This window comes from Chrysoperla carnea, chromosome 3 (genome assembly GCF_905475395.1).
Source record: "Chrysoperla carnea chromosome 3, inChrCarn1.1, whole genome shotgun sequence".
NCBI classification, from domain to species: Eukaryota; Metazoa; Arthropoda; class Insecta; order Neuroptera; family Chrysopidae; genus Chrysoperla; species Chrysoperla carnea.
The window spans coordinates 28,314,271-28,334,363 of NC_058339.1; the positions used below are offsets into that span (position 1 = coordinate 28,314,271).

Below are 20,093 nucleotides of genomic sequence, written 5' to 3' on the forward strand. Positions count from 1 at the left end.
CAAGAAGTACAAAAATCGGGTACATTTTACGACTGGTCGAATAGAATTTGAGATAAGGACTAAAATCAATCCATATACTGCGTTATCTCAGAAACTCTGTATCAAATCATTAAATTAAAATGATTTTTATACTTTTTGGATCAAAATTACCCCATCCACTGAGTTTCATCAAATTCCAAAACAAATTTTTTTTGCGATTTTCTGGATTTTTTCAAAGGGGTGTATCCTTTAAAAAAAATTGAAAAAATATTTTTTATCTCCAATTTCGATAAAACTCAGTATATAAGGTAATTTTGACCCAAAAAGTACAGGTGCATTTGGGTGCATGGATAACAGAGATTATTCAAGAAAGTAAAATATAGAATAATAGATAAGTAAATAATAAGAATATTAAAATAAGTAGTGTAGTTGTAGGTATAGAAAGGTATAATACAATTTAAGTTCAATTAGTCCTGAAGGTTGCAGTGCAATTGGTTGATATGTCGGTCACCTCGCTTAATCATAAATCACCAACCTTTAACGCAGTTAACTGTTTATATATATTATGGTTGTGTTAGTTGTTTATTTACAAAATATATACAATATTTACCAATATATCATGTTTCATTATTTATGTTACACATAGGTAAAACAGATCTATTTATTTACCTTTTCTATCTACCTACTCTTAAAACAATTGTATATTCAAGTAATTAATTATCAAAGGTATGGATTTAAATAAAGCATAACATTAATTAAATAGAATTGAAACAAGTGAAAACAAACAATTGACTGAGTTAATTGTTGAAATACCATGCATAGGCAGTGTTGATTTCTTTATCACATTACACATACAAACATGTGACACATACATAACTGATAATCAAGTATAGTACATATGTAAATGACTTTATAGTGTTCTGCATTACCGACCGACATTTAGTGTATAGTTTGTACACATATTATAAAATTTCCGCCTAATTAGCGCCCTCACGGGTAAACAGTGATGTTTACGAAAAAATGTTCATACAAAAGTTGTTTAATTTTTGATAAGGAACATTTTTTACATTTAAACTTTTGTTCTATCTCTAACGGTTTATAAGATGGGTCCTACGGACCCAAGACCCAATTGACCTATGATGCTCATTTACGAACTTGACCTCACTTTTTACGTCCTGAGTACGCTGTAAAAATTTCAGCTCGATATCTTTTTTCGTTTTTGAGTTATCGTGTCCACAGACGGACGGACGGACGGACGGACAACCGGAAATGGACTAATTAGGTGATTCTATGAACACCTATGACAAAATTTTTTTCCTAGCATCATTATTTTTAAGCGTTACAAACTTGGGACTAAACTTATAATACTATGTATATTTCATATATACATGGTATAAAAATAGACTCAAAGCATAACATGTTTGGCTTATTCCTGGAACACATTAAGGATGTATGAGCATGGTAGTGGGGGCACAAATTTAAAAATAGATATTTTCAATTTTGATGATAAATTTATATTATTACTTGACGATATAAGACGAAAAGTACGAATAAAATTTTTCGATATCTGGCTTAATTTTCAAAATATCGAAAATGGAAAATTTTGTTTAATTATTTAGTTTTCGATATTTCGAAAACCAAGACACATATCGAAAAATTTTATTCTTATTTTTCGTCTACATTCATGAAGTTATAACAAAATTCATCATCAAAGTTGAAAATAAGATAAAAATAATTTCAACCCTTAATCTACCCTGCTCTTACATCCCTTATATGAACGGTGACACTTAGTTTTTTCTTTTCTAATTCATTGCTAATATGTTTACTTTCTATTAAAAAGTTTTTTTTAAATTCGTTTTCATTCATTCCAAATGAAAATTATCAAAAACTTCCAAAATATGTCGTTTTTTGAGATTCCTCCATAAGAGCCAATGTATTTTATATCGATTTTTAATGACTTTTTTCTTAAAAATTTGCACGGTTACCTAAGCTGGAATTTTAACCACATATTCTTTGAGTAAAAGACTACCTACAAACAAATTTTGAGTCTTTAAATCAAACATTGTTGTCATGCTCATACATCCTTAAATAAAGCATAACATTAATTAAATAGAATTGAAAAAAATACACTCAAAGCATAACATGTTTGGCTTAATTCTGGTACACAATAAGAAACATAAGAGGAGCGTCATAACAAATAATTGAAGAGCAAGGCCAAAAAATATTCGTTGAATTTACTAAAGCTGATCATATGAGATTTGGTTATAGTAGTTGTGTACACACACAAACTGCGGTCAGTCAAGCGAACGATAGAACAGGGATCAGATATATGCTATTGAAACGGTTAAGTTTTATAACGTGGTACTAAAAAGAATTTACTAAAGCTGAAACTTATTAAGATATAAATAACAGCTATGATTGTCAGTCAGTTAAGTGTTAGAACAGGGCTGGTCAGTCGGCCCTTATTTATGAACAATAAATACATCAGATGCATTTATGATTTCCGTGGTGAAAATTGTTACACCGCTTGTATATTGCTGTATAATAATTTTCAGCTCTAATAAATTCATTTAAATATCCCGGAAATCATAAATGAATCTTATTTAGGTTAGGTTAAGAATAGATGGACGAGCAGTGTGATAACAAACTTAGTGTTTACACCTAAACTGAATGGGATCGTAGTTCAATAATGCGTTTTAATAAACGCGCTAAAAATCACAGCGGGAAAAACAATCATTGTGAAATCTGCAGTGTAGTATGAGACTCAACACCATACTGTCCAGTTGGACTTACTATTTACTAATGTGGTGCCAAAGTTTTTATGCAAAACAGTACTGTAGATAATAGTTATGGATATGAGAGTATTATCAGATACTTTTTGAATATCTGTCCTTATATGCCATAACGAGTTTCCGAAAAGAAAATGTATCTTGTTGGAGCAATAATGAACCCACGTTCAAAATTTCAAAGAAATGGTAATCAAATAATACGCACCATGTACTATAATTCGAGTAGAATTGGATAAAAAAACATAATTGTTAAATTAATTATTCACATTTATATTTTATATAGGTTATTAGAAACTTTAAACAATTATAAATTAAATGTATTTATTTAATTCCGTGTATACCTACCTACAACAGTATATAGTTGTAGTATAATAATAGTATGTTACTATATTATAAATATTTAATATAAAAAAATAAAAACCACAAAATATCCTAAATAACTAAAAACCTTCATTAAATATTTAAAATAAATAATATATAAAATAAAAACTCTAACTTATTAAATAATATTTCACACATTTACATATAATTAAAAGAAATTCATTCATTCATACAATTTTATTTTATAATTATTAATTCTTTCTATATATATATATATATATATATATATATATATATATATATATATATATATTCTGTATGTAAAATAAAATACTCAATCAATTTATTATTTATTTATTTTATTTTTTTATTTTCTTATATTTATTATTAGTTATATAACAAATATAATATGTGTATGAAATAAAGTATATTTATTTTTATTGATCTCATATCTTTTAATACAAAGTGGTTCTTTAAAAATGTTACATATTTATTGTCAAAATGATTTCAAATATTTTTAGAACATGGGGCATTTATTAGATTTGTAGAAAAAAAAGTCATTTCACCCGTTGAGAAAGGTTACCTATGAACATTTATTGCATTATAAATGCTTCCTTAATGATTTCAAGCACATATAAACTTGGCGAAAAAATTTTTTATTTTATCTTCAACGCATTACTTAGTTTAAATATGTATCTACCTATAAATTGGAAAAAGAATTAAGTAAACGTGTTTACTAGGCTGTTTATGTCCTTATAAGAAGTAAATACATTTTGAGTCAACGATCTCAATACTCAATTTAAGAAAATCAACATTTGACTACTAAAAAATTTACTACCTTACTTGTGTTTTGTACTATCGGCTCTTGTTTGTTGATAAATCAAGCAATTCTAGTCTAAATTACATTTCTAATACTATAGGTACAATACATTGGTAGATGCTTTTTTGACCACCCTTCAAGATTTTTTTACATTTTTTAGTTTTGGTTTTCGAAACGTGCTTATAAAATGTTGAGTGTTACAAACACAAACGTTCATGTATAAAATCAATCTGATTTTATTAGTAAAGACCCAGCATGATATTCAAATTAGAAAACTGTAGAATCCAGCAGAGAAGTTCTTGAACTACTAAACCTTGAAGTAATTGAGTTATATGAATATTTGTCTTAATTAATGTAGAACATTCATGTAAAATGAAATAAGCAGCTGATAAACCGTTAAACAATTCACAAAAATTATTATCAAAATTTTTAAATAATATTATTATTTTCTCGGAAATATAAGGAAAACTTATTAAATTTGCCGTTCGTAAAACACAATATACAGAGTATTGACTGGTAATTCTGACAGTCAGCAAAACCAATATCCAATTAAAAACTTCAAATAAATAAACCCATGGTCCACACGTTTGGGAAAAATTTAACAATCTTCAAGTTTTTGTTTACTTTTAATCATGTATACGATATTTATTTACATCATTGTCTCTCGATTATAATTGATGAGTTTTAATATGATACATACAGCGTAAACTAAATATTGACAAATATCTTGTCTAGTAATCTTAAATTAAGAGAATTGAAAAAATCGTCAAATGTTTCTTTATATCTTCATGAAACTTAACTAATATCCTGCCTTAACTAATAAACTACTGTGGCACAAGCGCAAATTTAATGGGCACTGTATTAAGAGAAACCAAAATATGAATTGCAAATTTACGCATCACTGGAAACATTAAGAAAATTTACAATCAATGTAACATATTTTCAGAAAAATCTTTGAGATTTATTTATATGAAAATATAACTGTAGTAATTTTGTAAGACCACTCAGTAAATAAATAACATGCATTCAATAATATTAAGAGTATTTTTTTAAATACGAAAAAGGTAAATGAATTGGAAAGCGTTTATGTATAATATTATATCATTTACTTATAATGTAAGCTAAGTGAGTCATGTTTTTAATTTGTCTTTGGTTACCATAATTTTTTTATAAGATGTTTGACAAGTTTGGCAGATTTCAATATTATTAATATTATTTTTATTAAGAGTAAAATTAAACGTTTAAAAATATCCAAAATTAAACATTATAAAATTTTATAAATGAATATCAAATTATTAATATTATATTGAAATAATAAGAATCCGTTGGGACATAAATAAAGAATAGATTAGAAAAAAATCCTTAGATAATTCTATTAAATCCATTAATAGAATATTCAATACCTTTTTTGAAGAAAGACATAAAAAAACAGAAAATTAAGCTCTTTTTTAGAATTGTCATAACCAAACCGGGAGAAAATCGAAGAGAAAAAAAAGGATTTATTATTTTACAAAAAATTTTAGAAACAGATCTGTTCAAAACTTTAAATAAACACTCATTAAAAATTTACACCCATAAAAAGTTTTTTTTACGTAGTTCTATTTTCAAATTATACAGACTTTTTAGAATAATAAAAAAAATTTGAATTTTAGTTTTCGGTTTAACTTTAAGTTTTGAACAGACTTTTTGCCTTAAAATTTTTTATAGGATAATAAATGATTATACTCCTTTCTTCAATTTGTGTGCGGTCCTTATTTGGGTCGGCAATTCGTAAAACGAGGAGCTCTAATTTTTTGCCTTTTCTAATTTTCTATAAACAAAATTTCTTGTAATTTTTTACAGTTGGTCTATGTAATTGCGAAAGTGTCTTGGGATATTTACAAAAAGCCTAATTGCTTTTCTACGTTAAAATTAACTAAAAGCTTAATATTCAAAATTGAAGAGTATTTAAAAAAAATATACCTATTTAACATTTTATGGAAATTTATTTAATATTCTTATGGATATTAAAAGTCTAATAATTTTTAATGAAAATTTATTGATTTACAACACTACAAGAATATAATTGATTGATTAGATTTATGAAATTCAAACAAAACTGAAACCGATTAAATTTTGACACTTACAATCGATTTTAGTTACTTTCACTATATGAAGTGTTAACTGCATGAATAAGTTTTTCGATCTATATATTATGTAATTTTAAAATATTTGTATAGAAAGCGTTGAATTTTTTTAACGAAACAAATTCGACGAACATTTAGGTAGGTAGATGTACTAAGATTATAGTGGATATTATTCTAACAAGAAATAGAAATTTGTATTTGAATCTGATGTATCATGTAATATTCAGTTCTGTTAATTATTGAGTTTAATATGGTAATTTATCGATTTGTATTAGTTAAATTGTATAAGCTAATGTTCCCAGTAGGCAAAATTTAAGTATGATTTTTTTTAACTTCCCAGAGGAAGTTAAAGTAATAGGGCCGATTTTGAAAATCTTCAGTTTTACATATTTCCGCGGTTTCAAGGGTGCAATATCCGAATCAAACCTTTTCATTATTCGGACTACAGGGGTCGCACTCACACGACATCAGTACCACACTGTTCCGTAATTTATGTCGGTTAGAGTACATACATTACGAACACAACATATTACATAAAATAATGGATCTATTTTCTTATGCGCAGTGATCGCTACGCGGAGGAATTTACTAACCTACTTGTTTGAGTATTGATTAGGAGTTCTCTTCGATTTGGGCTCTCGGACAGCAAGGATCGCAATGTAAAAACAGTAATGGATCCTACATTCAATGTACAATTTTAAATTATTTGCACGTGGCACACTTAAACAATATGTGAGCAAACAGTGATATTTTTATTAAATTATCTGGTATGTTTCGATTTATTACAATTATTGGGTTTTTGGAGATAGTTTGAAATGTTTTAATTTCAATATATTATGCATCCGTTTAAACCTTTGATATAAGTTTATTTAAGGTTTCTAGGTTTAAAATGACTTAGAATTTATTAATCGTTATTCGTAAAACACTTTAGAATATGTGTATTTATTAAATACTTGATTTATGTTATTCAGTAAACACTTAATGTGTTAAATTTCTATACTTTGTAAATTTTCATAATGACGCTTAACGCGTTAAATTTGTATTTGATTATGTTTATATAAAATATCTTTCAAGTTTAAAATTACCTTTGATATTGCATTTAACTCTTTCCTTTTGGACATTTTGTTTTGTAGATGTGAAATTCAAATCCATGCGGTAACTTTTGGAAAAGTAAAGAAATGAAGCCTTTACTTTGAACACTAAACATACCTTTCAGTTCTGATCTTAACCTCTGGACCTGTCAGTATTAAATATCAGGGTGGCTCTAAAAAGTACAATTATCCCGGAAAACTGCATGGGTTGGGCCCTCTAGCACACTTTTCAACTCGTAACTCCGTTAATCTTAACTAATAATTATATTCTCTTTCAGAAACCCCATCATGGGTTTTCTTTTAATTTTTTTTGCTTCAACACCGACTAGATACTGCCAATTTTTCAAGAAAGTAATTAAAGATCCAATATCGTGCATATAAAATTTACTTAGTATTGACATTTTCTATTGTAGTAATTGAGCGATAAAGACATCATTAATTGTTTATTACAATTCACTGTTAACTTAAATAATAATAAATGAATGAACGAATAAGTTACGAAAAATTAATTTTTATAAATGGTCACTTTAAACAGGTCAATAGATTTATCAAAATATTGTATTACTTTGGATACCAAACACAAGTTTTCAGTATCATTAAACTCTATAGGACTTGACTCTACGACTTATGGGTATTCATTAAATTTAGTTAAACTGAAATATTACTACTTTTGAAAGCTAATATTTTTAAGTTACATAAATGTTTTAAGTTGAAAAATCACAAATAAATTTAAACAAGTGAAAACAAACAATTGACTGAGTTAATTGTTGAAATACCGTGAGTAGACAGTATTGATTACTCTGTCACATTACACATACATTCATGTCACACACACCCATATAAAACATACTATACAATTTGCGCTCTAACGGGTAAACAGTGATGTTAACCTCGAACTCACTTTTTACGTCCTTAGCATGCTATAAAAATTTCAGCTAAATATCTCTTTTCGTTTTTGAGTAATCGTGATGACAGACGGATAGACGACAGACGACAGACAGACAGACAACCGGAAATGGACTAATTAGGTGATTTTATGAACACCTATACCAAAACTTTGTTCGTAGAATCCATATTTTTAAGCGTTACAAACTTGGGACTAAGCTAAGTATACTTTGATATATTTCATATACAGGGTATAAAACATAGAGTTTAATAAAATCGTTTAAAAAACTTTTACAACTTAATCACTAATTCTAGTCAATAAAAAAAAATTTAATATTAATTTGACAATTTCAAAAATTAATCATCTTGATAAAAAAAATTTCGAAAAGTTAAATTATTAAATTAACTTTTAATTAATTTTTAAAAAGCCCATAAAACAGATGTTTTTTTCTTATTTTATTTAAAAAAAATATGTATAGTATATATTTATGTATGTAATTTTATTGAAAAATAAATCTATCCTTGCAATAATTTCTTTAAAGCAGTCAAGGTTTTGTTAAAATTATAAATTTATGGTATATATGATCATATTAATTATTATACGCATTTAATTAATGTTTATATACAAAATAATTAATTGAAATAACACATTTTATAAAAAAAATATTTTAATACTTTTTTAATTTTTATTATAAAGAAAGTCTTTTTATTTATATATGAAGATTATTTATCTTTCACAAGACTTTTATAAGCATCGAGAGACAGACGTGACCCATCTTAATAGTAATTTATTTAATTTAATGAATAGGATTTTCCATTAAGAGTGTCCGAATTTTCAACTTTGTTAAAAAAAAGTTATAAAATACCAGCAAATGTCCACCGCAGTTTTTGAAATAAAAAAGGGGTGTTATATGTTTGACCGCTATATGTGTGTGTCTGTCTGTGGCATCGTAGTGCTTGAACGGATAAACCACTTTCAATTTTTTTGGCTTCATTTAAAAGGTAATTTAACGGAGAGTGTTCTTAGCTATGTTTCAAGTGCGAGTTTAGATTTCTGTACCCAAAAAAACTAAAAAATTGGCGATGATCTTCAAAATTGATTCAATTTGGAAAGACATGACATATAATTTTAATATATAAATAATTACTATGGAAATGAATGGTCAAATAAACCTGGCTCAATTAATTTCGAAAAGTAAAATGGTAAAATAATAAAGTCATTCAAAACAATAATTCAAAAAAACAAAGTCAATTCAAATATTTCAATTTCAATTAAAATATTTCCAAAAGTTTGTCCCAAAAAATGATAGCTCTCTATGTATCCTTTTCATCTCATCTGATGTCCTTGACCATCAATTTGATATTGATTTAAGAAGGAGTGTTACAAGTTTAAAGTGTTAATCTGTACGTCTGTGTGTTTCTCAGTGGAATCATAGCTCCTAAAATACCAAAAATCGGTTTACAAGGAATAAATCTTATTTGTCGGGGTTTTTAAATTTTGTTAATTTCACTTGTTACTTTTAAAGGCTCTTGATAAACGATGATTGCGAATTTCTTTTATATACCCATCACAAAAATTACCATAAAGTACTCTTTTGAAATTTTTTTTTTCTGTATATCACATCTGTTGTTAAGTCATTATTTTTGGTTAATATTTGGACAATCTCTTTGGAAAACGCTTTATAATAATTATAAGATAAATATTTACTATTTTATCTACATGAAAATTATAATATCAATAAAATTTAACATGTACTTAATTCAATTAAGAACACACAGAGTACATGTGTATTATTTAAAAAATAAAATAAATGTTCTGAATGCATTAATTCTTTATAGGATTTTTATAGATTTTCAATTTAAATAATTAGAGATTATTATAATAACCTTAGAAGTAAATAATAATAATTTTTAATGGAATCTCAAATCATTTTTGGTCTTGAATTTCGTGAAATTAAACGAAATACTAGACAAATTTCTCAATACTATGCTTAAATTTCGAGATATCGAAACCTGAAATAAATAATTCATAGCCAACTCAGCTTTATTCAATTTTTTTATTCAAGCTTTGATATCTCTAAAACAAGAGTTGAAATAAAAAATTTTAATTGCTTTTAAATTTCTTAATGAAAGCTAACAAAATGTATTCGCCCTGGGATTTTAACAATAAGTCTATTTCGAACTTGAATTATTCAGTTAAATATGTCTTCAAACTTCTTGTATAGATTTCCAAAAAAATTGATTATTTTTTAAAAACCATTTTGGTGCAAGAACATTATTGGCGCAAAAATTTAATAGGAATTTTTTAATGTATTCGCCCTGGGATTTTAACAATAAGTCTATTTTGAACTTGAATTATTCAGTTAAATATGTCTTCAAACTTCTTGTATAGATTTCCAAAAAATATTTTTTAAAAACCATTTTGGTGCAAGAACATTATTGGCGCAAAAATTTAGTAAGGGATTTTTTGAAATGACTCTGTAAATATAATTTGTGGATATCCTTAATAATTGTCGGAATATTTTTGAAATAGCTCTGTATGGGACGATTATTAAAATATATTCATCTTTGGAATACAAGCTCTGATTCTTTCAACATTTCGTATTCATTAATTTTGTTCATTTATTATTCAATTTGCTAATAACGCCATATTATTAAATAAAGCCCCAATGACCTTCGTGTATTTTTCTACAAAATAAAGCTAAAATTTAGAAAATGTCAAAGTACAATATCTTGGGACACATCTTATAACAAAAAAGCATTTGAGATGCATTTAATATTTTGAATTTGAATAATTATTAAAATAAGATAGAACTCCGGTAGCTTAAAAGTACGATGATATAAAAGCTTCATTGAGGTAAATATCATTCATCTCCCATAATTTAAAATGTAACATTTTTTTTAACTTAAACTTGATGAGGTTTCACTGTAATTGTCAACTGGTCAATAATTTTAAGTTCCTATTCCATTGTTTTACCTATTTACTTGAAAATAAACAAAGCTTCTTAAAAAAATACACGAAAAATACGCTTCTTACAAAAATGTTGAAAAGATATCAACGTTAGGCTATTTTGCAAACCCAGAAACATCAACGCTAGACTACAATATAAACCCATTATATAATAGCTGTATCAAACCTTATTCTATAAACATAACCAAATTATTACGTTACCTGTTACGAGCAGTATTCCTTGTCCCATATGGTGGTACAATCGTATTAATCGATGATGCAGTTGAACTAATTGTACCATTAAACACATTATTACTATGATTATTATTATTAGTCCGTGAATTCATTCGAGATGATAGCGTCGGAGCACTAGAACTACCATTTGATGCTGAACCACCATTATTATTGGCAGCCGCAGCCGCAGCCGCTGCACTAGTACGTGGTAAACGTGCAGCTACACCTAAAGTCAACGAAACAGTTTCCATCAACACAATTAACACTAAGATTAACGCCGAGGCGTAATTCATTTTAAATAATCTCATAAACACTGATATACAAGAATATTTTTTAAACACTTGTCACACTAAAAAAAAAAAAAAACTACAAAACCACCGCACGTAAATTTATTTTTCGATGATCCTTTTCAGTTTTCAAAATATTAAAAAACTTTAGTACTGTTCGAGTAAATATTTTGATTGAATGTTTTTTATTAATAAAAAAAAGTGTAGTAAGTAAGCTGTTTGGTTATGGTGTTTGATATGTTGATGTCCACACAAATCTGAATGAACAACGTTGTCTGTGCAGAGTTTGAAGTATGATTACTATGATGACTTAAAGAAGTAGGTAAAAATATAAAATATAAAAATGTATATTAACGAATAAAAACAGCGATGTAGATTTGTATATGTTTGTCGTGGTATATATTTTTTACCACCGTGCTTGCTTTGATCACTTCGCAGCTCGCTTTGCCGTCGTGTTGCTTGAGAGTGGATATTATTATGTCTACAGCAATAATACAGTGTACTTCTATCAAAAAATAAATTTTTAATATACATACGTCTTACTTGTGTGTTGAGTGTATTGTATAGTTTTTAAGAAGTGTACTTACTTTATTACTTACTTACTATATGGCTCAACTTTCACTTGATGGACTCATGCCGACCTACCTTACCATACTCAGTCGCAATCTTAGTCTCAGTCACACTATACACACCAGATCATGTGGATTATATTTATTTTAATTAATGTTTTTTTTTTTCAGTTGTGAGTGCATATTTTTTTATTACATATCTAAATAATATGTTATTTTATTCGGTAATTTTAATGAATTATTTCCGTTCAAAATGAACGGTACTTCTATTTCTTAAAGTATCTGAAATTAACAAAATCAAAATTTTAAAAGAGTATCAAAAATCTTAAGTTGACGTACATTTTTAATCTCCTAACTACCAGCTCTATTTACCATTTTTCTCATCGAATTTAAAATTGTTTAGGGTTTCTAAATTTTTTATATTCAATTAGAATATCAATATATGACTTTATTCTACACACTTATCCGAAAATTTTAAGCCAGTATCATAAAAATCATTATTCACAATAGAATTGCAACCTTCAATGCTTGCTACAGTACACAGAAAAATCAAATAAAACCATTTTTAACCACAAATTGGGGCAAATTTGTTTAATTCTGGAAAAATGCAATAAACAAACGTATTTGGTTTTTCATAAGTATTTTTACTGTTATCATTTTTATTATTTTTATTTTCAAATAAACTCTTTAAATACTTTGTAAATTTACGGTATTTGATTTGATATGTATTTAAATTGTGATTGTGTTAGTTTTCATTCAAAAACTCCAACGGAATTTAATTTGATATCTATTTATCATCACTTAACAAAAATTTTAAAAATTACAAAGTAAACCTTGATTTTTATATTTTGAAATATTTTTTAATATTTGCGGTTCCCTTTCAAAATAAATGAAGGTTCTGATTTTATAGTTTGTTACTTTATCTACACTCAGGAAAAATAAATATTTCAATTTATTTAAAGAGATTGAAACACAATAAAAAACACTTTTAGCTAAGACTCCAATCATTAGTTGAATAATTACTTTACCGATGCACAGATGTCAGATAAATATATATAAGTTAAATTAATTTTCTTAAAAAAATCCTTATAATGATACGTTATGAAAAATATTAATAATTTCTATTTTCTTTTTTAATTTCTGAAATATTAATAATACTTACAATATTTTTATATGTATGAATTTTTCATAAAAAGGAAAAAAACAAATAATTGTTGGACAAGGAAAGATGTATACATAGCTAACATATAAATTATAGAGACAGCTATTTAAATTCATGTATATAAGCTAGACGCTATATACAGTCAAGTCAGAGAGTAGTAACCAGTACCAAAAAAATCAACAACATGGAATAAAGGAAACTATATATACATCTTTCTTCGAACAACAAGGATATGAATAAACTTCATTTAATTTAACATTCAAATTCAAAATGTTCTGGTGAGATATTCAAAAAAAAACTTTAAATATTTTAATTTCATTTTGAACTTTATCTTACTTCTTTAATAAGTTTGATATTTGTTCTTTTAAATCAATCTAAGTGCTAAATGACAATCAATTAAGATTATTTTATTGAATTGTAAGCAATTTAGATAGAGGATATAAAAATGTTATTTTATATAGTATTGGAATGATTTATGTAACTTTTTTGGGAAGTTCATGTATTCTTGGTGTGTGATGAATTTAACACTCCAGAATATAGTTTAACATGAACCTTTTGTTGTTATATTATTTTTTCTAAATGAGAAATTTGTAACTAATTATTTTTTTTTTGTTGTTGCATAAATCATCCTTGCTAATTTTTTTTGAAACATTTTGTTTCTTTTAAATATGACTAACTCATTTTTTTTAGACTATGTCATTTATATATATTTATTTTTTTTAAAGTTTATTAAATAAACTTTGGATTCTTCTAATCCATTTAATATATGGTTAACTCTCTTTATAGAGACGATATCATTTTATATTATTTGACGATGTCATTAATATGTATTTATTTTTTTTTAAAGTTTATTAAATAAACTTTTTGGATTCTTCTAATCCATTTAATATATGGTTAACTCTCTTTATAGAGACGATATCATTTTGTATTTTTGACTATGTCATTAATATTTAATATTTTATAGAGTTTATTAAGTAAACTTAGGATTATTTTTTAATCCTTTTAAAATATGATTAACACTCCTTTATAGGGACTATATCATTTTGTATAAACTAAAACGGTCGCTTGGCTTGACAAATTGGGGTATGCATTCATTGTAATATTTTTTGTTTTTTTTTTACTTCATTATTTTTGAACTTGTTGAATGCGGTATGCAATTTGTCGAATCAAGTCACTTGTATATTTAATTCTGTTATTTGCTTTTGTATGGACTATTTTTTCTTGAATTATTGTGAAAGAATATTGGTTACGAAATTGAATTTAATCTCTTTTATTAGTGAAGAATAAAACTCGAATTTATTAAAAATTTAAATACTGATTTCATTATTTTCTCTTAATCAAATTTATATTTCAGATTAATTAATTTTCACGCTTCCACGTAAACATTTATGAATGAATTGAACTTGTTACATATATGAGATTGAGTACGGTTAACTCGTGGCTAGAATAATCTAGTTCGAGAGAATATCTCGGTTAACAACCATTCTTATTAGTACTAGTTCACTTCACCCTAATACAACGTTACAATATCAATTAACTATGAATTTCGTTACAATTTTTACAAATTTTCTCATTGTATCAATATTGGCAGCAATCGCTACGTTTCAATAATTAGATACCCCTTTTTCGTTTCAATATTGGCATCAGATCGTAACAACAACCTTTTTTTTTTTGTATCAATATTGGTAGCAGACAAAACAAGATTTACACCTCTGAAATTCGTAACATTTTCTTTCATAATTTTTCTTAAATCTTAACAGGGTATTTAGACTATTGTTCACAGATTTATGAACTCAGATTCAGATAATAGTGTTGAGGAATTTTATGGATTTTCTCCTGAAGAACAAAGGGACATTCATTATAGATTCAAACAACTATTTAAAATCACAATGGACAAAGAAACTTTGGATGAATTATGGACAAATTTAGGAGCACAATTGGAAGGAACCTCAAATTTGATCCAGGAAACCAATGTGGTATTAAATCAAATTTCCGAAGCAACACTGCATAACACCAATCAAATTTCGGAGCTAAGTACCAAAATTACTTTAAAAAATTCTATAGATGACAAATTTCAAAAAATTGACTTAAACATAATTACCAAAGACATACCAGTATTAAACTTATTCTACCCTGATAGTATAGTTAGCTTCACTCTTGAAACGGACAATCTAGCAAAATTAAATCTCGTTTCAGAACATTTTCTTTTAAAATTTTTATTTACTAAAATACATAAAAATGCAAAAGATTTTTGGGCAAATTATTTAGAACAAGCAAGAACTTGGAACTTTATAAAAAAAGATTTAATTGAAAACTATTTATCAGCTTCTCAATTAACAATAGCAAAAGATCGTTTTGTTAACAGACGACAAAAAGATGATGAAACCTTCTCATCATTTATTACTGATATTACAAAATACGCAAAACTTTTACAACCTGAATCTACTGATTCTAGTATAATTAATATAATCTTTGCACATGTAAACGCCCAAACATTTGAATTAATAAAATTAATGGATCCACCCGATTCAATAGTAAAGTTGAATGAGTTAGGAAGAAAAATTTCTGAAATCACAGCTAGATCGAAGTTTTATAAAAATCAAAAATCAAATTTACATAATTCTATTTCAAATCAACAAAACACACAAAAATCAAACACCAATAATGGTGATAAACTAAAGTATAAAAGTCAGTATAACTGTACTCACTGTAAAAAATCAGGGCATACAATTAAGTTTTGTTCTTTACTAAAAAATCAAAAAGTAAAAACTGAAAATACTAACCCTTTTGTAAATAATATCACTACCCAAGCTGATATTCACAATTCCGAATCTGACATTTCAAAAAACTAGTAAATCTCACCAAACATTTGCCTGTTATAAACATTAACATCGGTAACTTTAAATTTCATGCATTAGTAGACTCAGGTAGTTCAATTAATGCTATTACAAAAAAGGCCTACAATAAAATTAAAAAAATTTTCGCAATTAAAATTATAAATTCACCCTTAACAGCATCTTTGCCAGGATCTAATAGTTTAAAAATACATAATAAAATTAATTTATCTTTTAAAATTGATCATCTAACTTGGAAACAAGATTTTTACATCATTGATTCATTACCATATGATATTCTTTTGGGTATACCAACACTACATAAGTGTGGAATTTTATTGAATTTCAATAGTAATTCATTATCATTTCATCACTTTAGTTATCTTAATATTCCATTCATTGATACTGAACCTAAGATTACCTTTAATACAATATGCGAAATTCAAATAAATTTAGATAAATTAAATCAAGATAAATTAAATGCATTATTAAATAAATATAAAATAGTTTTAACAAAAACACCGGGACGTGCGCGTAATTTTGAATACACTATATTTATTAAAGACAATGAACCAATTCATAAGACTCCGTATTATCTACCACCTGATAAAGAAATATTACTTAAAAATCATATTAATGAACTGGTAAATCTAGATATTCTTAAACCAGCGCAATCTCCTTGGGCAAGTCCGGTATTTTTTGTAAAAAAAAAAACTAATAATGAATTTAGAATGGTATCCGACTATCGTTTCTTGAACAAAAAGATTGTTTTTGACCCAATAAGTAATGTATCAATTAATCATATATTTTCAAACTTAGGAAACGCCACAGTGTATAGTTTAATTGATATGTCAAATGCATTCTACCAAGTGCCATTGGATGATAGCAGCAAACCTTATACGGCTATCATAACACAATTTGGTCAATTTATCTTTAATGTTATTCCGTATGGTCTCAGTATTTCAAGTCAAGCCCTTTGTAGGCTCTTACTAAAAGAATTTGCGGACTTAATAAATAAAATTATGGTAATCTATTATGATGATATTATTATTTTTTCGGAGAATATTCAAGAACATCATAAACATTTACAAATAGTACTAGCGCGTTTTAAAAAACTTAATCTAACTATTAATCCTAATAAAGCAAAATTTTTTATGCAACGTTTGAAAATCTTAGGACACGTAATTTCTTCCGAAGGTAGGATACCTAATCCTGAAAAAGTAGAAGCAATTAGAACTATGCCTATTCCTAAAAACCTTAAGGAATTACAATCATTTCTTGGAATGGCAGCCTTCTTCGCTAGATATATACAGAATTTTAGTACTATAGTGGCACCTTTAAATGCCTTAAAAAAGAAAGATGCTAAATTCATTATAACGCAAACACATGTGGATGCTATTAATAAACTTAAAACAGTGCTCACTACGGCACCAATTTTACGATTTCCTATTTTTGATGACAAACATCCTTTCATAGTAACTACAGATGCAAGTTCTATAGGTGTAGGTGCTTGTCTAATGCAAAAATTTGAAAACAAACTACATCCAATTGAATACTGTTCGCGAAAACTTAATCCAGCAGAATCAAAATACCCAGTATACCAACTGGAATTATTGGCTGTTTTACATGCATTAAATACATTTAAAGACTACCTTTTAGATCGAAAATTTATATTACGTACTGATTGCAACGCTTTGGTGTATTTATTTAATACACCACAACGTTTTAATAAACTTTCCAGATGGTTATTAACTATCTCGAAATTTAATTTTACAACAGAACATATTAGAGGCACAGAAAATGTAGTAGCCGATTGTTTAAGTAGATTATTTTGTGAAAATGAAACAAATATTGAGGAAAATATTCAATCAAAAAACATAGAACCAATTACACTTCTTAATCAGATATTAACTGACCCCAAAGGTTTTTTATCTATAAAAAAGGAACAAAAAGCTTCTCCAGATTGTAGACACATTTACCAATTAATTAAATCAGGTTCAAATGTACAAAATTTTGCAATTCGCGATGGCTTATTAGTTCGTTTTGTTGGGCGCAATAGAAATAAACGTATTGTTCTCACAGATTCTTTATTGGACTATGTATTAGATTACTTTCATTCCTCAGTATTTGGATGTCATTCAGGCGTCACGAAAACATATCGTGAGATAGCCAAACGTTTTTCATATCCTGACTTATATAAAAAAACTGTAGATTATGTTAAAAAGTGTAGTGTTTGTGCTACCTGCAAACCAATTAACTATAAAATCTCAGCACCTGATGCATCAATTAGTGAAAAAAATGTGTACAATAAATTATACGTAGACTTTATTGGACCCCTAATACCTTCTGCAGATAATGGCTTCAAATATATTTTTGTTATTACAGATGCTTATAGCAAGTTTTGTTGGGCCTACCCCACTAGGAAAGCAACGTCAGCAGTGGTAATTAAAATTTTACATCAACTATTCATGGTATTTGGATTTCCAAAAGTTTTAATTAGCGATAATGCTAAAAGCTTCAAGTCTAATAAATATACACAATTTTTATTATTAAATGGAATTCGCATTGGATATACCTCGCCTTACCGTCCTCAAGGGAATATCACAGAAAGAATAAACAGGAATATAAAAATAAATTTAACCTGCGTAATCAAACAATACCAAATGAAACATAAGGACTGGAATAAAATATTGCCATTTATAATATTCAATTACAATTCGACATATCACTCAATTATTAAAGCTTCACCAGCAACAGTTTTTTTGGGGCGAACTTGGAATCAACCATTGGATTTATTACTTAATACCACCGATATTTTGGCTATGGAAAAACCTCCTAGTGTGGATATGGTCCAGCAGGCACTGCATAAAGCTACTGTAATGCGAAAAGCACGACAACATCATGCTCCAACTGATGTTAAATTCCACGTTAATCAACTTGTACGGGTTAGACTACCACCTACAGCATCAAACATCGACGAAGACAGAAAATTTTCACCTCGATTCAGCGATGTTAAAAGAATCATCCGTTTTACAACTCCAGTTAGTGTAGAATTAATTGATCCAAAAACTAACGAATTAACTAGAACACATGTCACACACTTGAAACGTGCTGAAGTGCTATAAGATGAACTTTTTTTAGAGGTGGTGAGTGAAACACAATAAAAAACACTTTTAGCTAAGACTCCAATCATTAGTTGAATAATTACTTTACCGATGCACAGATGTCAGATAAATATATATAAGTTAAATTAATTTTCTTAAAAAAATCCTTATAATGATACGTTATGAAAAATATTAATAATTTCTATTTTCTTTTTTAATTTCTGAAATATTAATAATACTTACAATATTTTTATATGTATGAATTTTTCATAAAAAGGAAAAAAACAAATAATTGTTGGACAAGGAAAGATGTATACATAGCTAACATATAAATTATAGAGACAGCTATTTAAATTCATGTATATAAGCTAGACGCTATATACAGTCAAGTCAGAGAGTAGTAACCAGTACCAAAAAAATCAACAACATGGAATAAAGGAAACTATATATACATCTTTCTTCGAACAACAAGGATATGAATAAACTTCATTTAATTTAACATTCAAATTCAAAATGTTCTGGTGAGATATTCAAAAAAAAACTTTAAATATTTTAATTTCATTTTGAACTTTATCTTACTTCTTTAATAAGTTTGATATTTGTTCTTTTAAATCAATCTAAGTGCTAAATGACAATCAATTAAGATTATTTTATTGAATTGTAAGCAATTTAGATAGAGGATATAAAAATGTTATTTTATATAGTATTGGAATGATTTATGTAACTTTTTTGGGAAGTTCATGTATTCTTGGTGTGTGATGAATTTAACACTCCAGAATATAGTTTAACATGAACCTTTTGTTGTTATATTATTTTTTCTAAATGAGAAATTTGTAACTAATTATTTTTTTTTGTTGTTGCATAAATCATCCTTGCTAATTTTTTTTGAAACATTTTGTTTCTTTTAAATATGACTAACTCATTTTTTTTAGACTATGTCAT

General features: G+C 26.8%; 1 protein-coding gene across 1 annotated transcript in view; it reads right to left on the reverse strand.

Annotated features, from left to right (window-relative positions):
• Positions 1 to 11,505, reverse strand: part of LOC123296519 (rhoGEF domain-containing protein gxcJ) — a 209,306-nt gene extending 197,801 nt beyond the window's left edge. The window contains exon 1 of the mRNA XM_044878020.1: positions 11,184 to 11,505. Within this exon, the coding sequence (XP_044733955.1) occupies positions 11,184 to 11,503 (320 nt within the window). The 5' untranslated portion in view covers positions 11,504 to 11,505. The remainder of the gene's footprint in view (positions 1 to 11,183) is intronic.
• Positions 11,506 to 20,093: the final 8,588 nt, after the last annotated feature.